The sequence below is a fragment of the Poecilia formosa genome, unplaced genomic scaffold (genome assembly GCF_000485575.1).
Source record: "Poecilia formosa unplaced genomic scaffold, Poecilia_formosa-5.1.2 Scaffold213, whole genome shotgun sequence".
Classification (NCBI taxonomy): Eukaryota; Metazoa; Chordata; class Actinopteri; order Cyprinodontiformes; family Poeciliidae; genus Poecilia; species Poecilia formosa.
The window spans coordinates 104,415-110,101 of record NW_006800152.1 but is presented as its reverse complement, the minus strand read 5'-3'; the positions used below and the strand labels follow the sequence as shown (position 1 = coordinate 110,101).

The following is a 5,687-nucleotide window of genomic DNA, read 5'->3' as shown; positions in this document are numbered from 1 at the left end:
TATATAAATGTTGTGGAACTTATTGATTTTAAAATGTATGTAGTATGACCAAAATAGAACTTTAAAGAAGTACATCATGAAAAACAAAAGTGACGTACGTCTTGGTTTTTTCAGCTTGTTAAAGAAGTTGCTCACTCCACTGGAAAGAGTTCCACCTCTGGTGCTCTGAAACAAGAACAACAGTAAATGTCAGGAGCCTGAAAGGTGAACAATGGGATGAATGAATTAAGAAAACCTCTTACTTTTGTCCTGCTTTGCGAGGAATATCCCTGAGATTTGGTCATCGCTGACCGCACCTAAAAAGTTATTTCTGTTGGTTAGCATGCTACTGAAAACCTGAGAAATTATGTAGGAAAAGGAAATCTCTGCAATACAAACCCTATGACTGATTACACAGTTTTAACATAAAAAGTAGATCTTTGCTACACACTTTCTGTGCTTCAAATCCACCTTTTTACTGTATTGTCAACAAAATCCTTACAGATGAGACAAACTCACCGTTTTGTCCAACAGTGTTCCAAACACCAGAATGAAGAAACCCTTTAGAGAAACATCAAATGAAATCTTTATTATTTTTTTCACATTAAGAAGCAGGATCAGAGTATGAAAAGTGATTATGTACATGAAAAGTTACCTGGACTGAATTGAACAATGCAAACGTAATATGCATTCCTCTGTTTTTTGGGCTGATCAAGACTCCAACTCCCAAACCCCAAGTCAGTCCGAACAACGGTGTGAGCACAGCCAAACTCCTGGCAATCACATACAGAACGTGCTTCTCCTCTGCTTGGGATGCGTTTGCTCCACCTCTTCTGCTCAGTATTTTGTACAACACCACAATCAGGATGATTAAGTTTATCACCACTATCAGGAGAGCAGGGATCACGAAGGCCAGCAGAGCTTTGGACTCGTTCCAGTTGAGCCAACAGACGACATTTTCTCTGATGTACTCATTTGAGGGAGCAGTTGAAGCTATAGTTATAGTTGCAATGATCAGCGGCGCTCCATACCCCAAAGAGAATCCAATGATCAGCATGGTTAGCTTAGACAGCCCTCCGTCAAAGACACTGAGAGTCCGGTAGAGCAACAGCAGAGCCGACGCTAACATCCAGAAGAACAGAGCCAGGTAGAAAAAGTGGATGAAGAAGGTTGCGGCTGTGCAGGCCGGCGCACTGTTTGTGTTTGAAATGGCCGCCCCAATAATGAACCAAATGTCTGCAATCAGGAGGGACACGGCGATGTTGACGATGGAGACATGACGCAAGTATGACGTTGAATGTCTTCTTATTTTTCTCCATGCGATGCCTTCAATGATGAGACATACAACCAGGGAGCCCATGGATATGCCAATTCCAATGTAGGTTATAAAGTCCAACACAGGATCCTGAGGGCTGTCAGGTGACATCAGAATGGAGAAGGACGTGGTGTGGTTGCAGCTGCACCTGACTGTTCCATTTTCATTCAGTACAAAGGAGCAGCCTTCATCGCTCCATCCTCCAAGATCGTCAAGCAGATTGAAATCCCAGAAAACACACTTAGGCTTTCCCAGGGTCTCATTCAGAACATCAAATGCTATTGATATGTTGTTAATGTCTGATTCTGGCTGAATAAGCACCACCCTTCCATTGATGACGCTGTCTGATGTGTTCACGTTTTGCCTTGCAGGAAGGACGTTGTCCATGGAAGCAAATAATATTACTGCGACTGACTGCCTGCTTCCCTCAGCTTCTGGTATGTCTATTTCCACGGAGGAATTAAAGTCATCCTGGAAATTGTTTGTGAAATTAATTTTGGTGAAAATAATATACTGCGTAACTATGTTCAAAGGTTCGTTGACAACATGGGGTGTTATCCCTTCAAAGGCGCTCAAAAATGAAGAGCTGGAATTTTTGTTTTCTGAGCTTTCATTTCTGTTGTCATTGTTCAGTTCATTCCATGAGTCTTTTGCAGCATCAGTGGTAAGAATGCCTGCACTTTCCAGGATATTCTAGATTAAAAAACAGAAAAAGAACAAATATTTTTACAAGCAAAATACTTTTTTAAAAACATCTAAAATCTGGATAAGTTGTACTTTTCTCTGGTGTTTGTGCATCTCCCTTTTTAATGCTGGCCTGGGCAACTGCCCATACAGTCTTGCACAACAACCACCTGTGCACATAAACCCACACTGCCTACCTCTGTAGAGGCCTTAGATATTGTGATTCGTAAAGAATTGGCCCTCCTGCCAATATTTGCAAAGATTTTCACCATGGCGCTGATGGTGGCAGGAGAATCAGTTATGGTCTTAGAGTTGTTGATAGTTGCACTCTTGAGGTCTTCCAAGAATGCTGGCAGAGTAACTGCATCCAATGCCTGCCGAGGTTCAAAAACAAAGTTATTATTGCAAGTTATAGAAATACTCACATCTAAATCACTTAGAGCATAAAATGCAGAAGTTGTATCACTACAGTATATCAATCCAAATTATAGACTCATGGACGTATCATGAAGTGCTGTGTGTTACAGACATACAAGATTATCTTTTGCTAAATGTGGGTTTTTTTGGTCTTGGATTTAAGAGTCTAATATGATAGTTCAGGTTTTCTCAGCTTTAGAATATATGCAATAAGAACAGGACATGGTATGATTTGAATAAAATGTTATTAGAATTACATAAAATGGTAATTTTATTGTTAAAGAACGTCATTCTCATATTTTTTGACAGTCATTGTCATGTATTACTCCCCATTTCCCAGAATATTTCTTTTTGAGTACCTAACATTTTAGTAAATAAAATGTGTTATGAAGAAGAGAGTATAGACATGAGATGAACCAGGTTACCTCCGACTCATTGAGCAGATTCTGTATGACTTCTAGAACACAGTTGTCTTGGATATCTCCATATTTGCCATCTGCCTTACAAACTGCAGTTATGTTTCCCACCTTGCCCTTTTCACAGGATGCAACAGCCTCAAAACCTTCCGATCCGGCACTGAATACACCGTCAGCTTTACAAAAAACTAAACAAAAAGATAAAATGATTTAGCTGATTTTTAACATATTTTCTAATCACTATCCAGGTCACTGTACAGCCCCAAAATGCTGCTAACCCTGGCAGATTTACAAGTAAATCATTGTGTTAATTTTACCAACATCTTCTGATTGAAACAATATTATTGTTTCTTGAGAGGTCCACTCAGAGTACCAACCAATTAAAACATGCAAAAAGTTGCTCAGAGATTTTAAGTGATTTGACTGCTGGAATATCAAAAAAACAAACAAACAAACAAACAAACAAACAAAAAAAACATTTTTATAATTAAGATTGTATTTTGACACACAAGTTCCTATTTACAATGTAAATAAAAACTGAAAAGCTACTTATTGTAAAATAAAAAATACCCTTGCATTCATCCCAATATATTTTTGGAGAGGCCTGTGTCACTTCTAATCACAAACAAACTTATTAGTTGAATAGTTTTAAATCTAAATCAACCAGGGTTTTGAATAGTTTTTGGAGCAGTTGTACATGTGACCTGGTTTGTATTTTATTTAGTTTTTCAGGGTTCTGTTGTCTGGATCAATGCCCACCATCTTTGATTAATTCCAGAGTTATTATTTTATAATCCTGTGGGTTTGTTGTCACTTGGCAGGTTATCGTCTCTTCCCGTTGGGTACATCCATCAGGGGCTTTGTAATCATACTTGATTTCCAAACCAGGAGCTAAACAACAGAATCATAACACTTTGTTTTTGAGTATAGTTCATAACAAATACTTACAGACTGAAACTTTAACATGCTGTAGGTTATTATAATAAAGCATTAAAATATATGCTTGTTGAATATTTACTTGAAAGAGTCAGGCCTTTAAATTGAACCTGGTAGCCAGTGTTAACAGAACACTGCACTGACACAGAACCACCACATTGCACCGTTCCTCTGACTGGGTTCACGGTAATCTGCGGTGCTGCTTTGGACGTTAAGGAGAGGCTCTGTGTGAAAATGGCACCGTCTTTCCGCTTCACTTTACACACATATGTTCCTGAGAGACAAAACCAAAACCATCATTGTTGCTGTAATTTCCTAAAGACGGATGTTACATTACATGTAACCATCCAAGCTGCTACGTTTCAACACTATGAAGTGGATTCCTACCGTCATGAATTTTCAAAAACTTTGGGATTGTGTATTTTGACGTTCTGTCTTGGCTGGGTTTGTCTGTGGCCAGGAGATTTCCAGAGCGTGTCCACTCCACCGTCAGGTCTGAACCCAGATTAGTCGGGGGAGGTCCACATGTCAGGGTGACTAGAACCCCAGCAATTATTGTCTTGGGATTAACTGATGAAGTTAATTCTTTAACACCTGTATGACACAAAGATGGGGAAAAAAAGCACAAAAAGCTAAACATTTTCCCCACCATGCTATTTATAAATTTATTTGAGGACATATCAAGGCAGCTGAAACATGGTCCAAATTTGTTGAGGATCACTTACTGACAAAGTCCACAGGATATTTTGCTGCCAGTTGATTTAACATTTCATCTTTTGCTAAATCAACTTGTTTTTCATCCCCAGAAGAACTAATGAGAGTATAGTCAGCAATGGTACTTCCACGCCTGGAATACAAAATTATATCTGAATTGAAATTCAGTCACAAAGTGAAGTGAGATTTCACACACTTACTAGTTCAATTTCTAAGTCTGACAGAGTTTTAGACAGTGTGTGGCAGAAAATACAGTAAATTATATATATATATATTTTTTTTTACTAACGTCGGAGTATTCTATGGTTATTTTATATTGATTAGTTATTGTCTGGCCCTCTGACCACAAACCAGCCGGCAAGGTTGGTAAAGTGTCTTGCCCAAGGAAACAACAACTAGACAGACTGCGCAGGGATTCAAACCCACAACCTACTTATTATAAAACAAACTCCTACCAATGTTGACACCGTCGCCCCAAAATAACTGGTTATAAACTTTTAATCCTAATTACCTATATGAACCAGCACATTAACTTTACATAGTAAATGACTTATACTTATAAAGCACTTTATAGTGCTTTATCAAGTCCAGAAGACCCCAAAGTTCTTCATATTACACTCACACTTTAATGCCATGTAGTTCTGAAAAATATATTTCTGAAGTAGCCTATGACAAGCTATAAATTGTGACTCACCGTAAGGTTAGACTCTTCACAGTACAATCTTTTGACACAAGCTCCTGACACTTCGTTGTAATCTGTTTGGGACATTAATATGGTCAAACAAGAAGTAAATATTACAATTTGTATCATAAGTTCATCCATGTTGTTACAAAACTTAGCAATAAAAATTAAATATGACTTACAGCATCATGAATATCTTTATAAACAGTACTGTTTTTATTATTGTATGATGTTTCGAAATCCATGTTTAGAGTAAATGTCCTACTTATAACAGAGGCTACAGTTGTTGTTGTGGCTACTGTTGGCATGTTTTTTGTTGTCGCTGTTGACATTTTTGATGTATTTGTTACTGTTATTTCTAGTGTTGTGGCAAATATTACTGTTGCTATATTTGTCGATGTTGCTTTTGTCACTGTTGGTATTTCTGGCGTTGTTGCATTTGTCACTGTTGGTATTTCTGGTAGTGTTGTTATGTTTGTCACGGTTATTTCTGGCGTTGTTGCATTTGTAACTGTTGGTATTTCTGGCGTTGTTGCGTTTGTCA

At 38.1% G+C, this 5,687-nt stretch overlaps 1 protein-coding gene across 1 annotated transcript in view; it reads right to left on the bottom strand.

The window, feature by feature from the left end:
• LOC103148797 (adhesion G protein-coupled receptor F4-like) overlaps positions 1-5,681 on the bottom strand; it is a 7,247-nt gene extending 1,566 nt beyond the window's left edge. The window contains exons 1-12 of the mRNA XM_007567734.2: positions 5,326-5,681; positions 5,156-5,217; positions 4,473-4,594; positions 4,135-4,341; positions 3,830-4,021; positions 3,571-3,702; positions 2,821-2,999; positions 2,176-2,352; positions 635-1,987; positions 499-540; positions 243-296; positions 99-165 (exon numbers count right to left, since the gene is read on the bottom strand). Coding sequence (XP_007567796.1) covers positions 99-165; positions 243-296; positions 499-540; positions 635-1,987; positions 2,176-2,352; positions 2,821-2,999; positions 3,571-3,702; positions 3,830-4,021; positions 4,135-4,341; positions 4,473-4,594; positions 5,156-5,217; positions 5,326-5,475 — 2,737 coding nt within the window. The 5' untranslated portion in view covers positions 5,476-5,681. The remainder of the gene's footprint in view (positions 1-98; positions 166-242; positions 297-498; positions 541-634; positions 1,988-2,175; positions 2,353-2,820; positions 3,000-3,570; positions 3,703-3,829; positions 4,022-4,134; positions 4,342-4,472; positions 4,595-5,155; positions 5,218-5,325) is intronic.
• Positions 5,682-5,687: the final 6 nt, after the last annotated feature.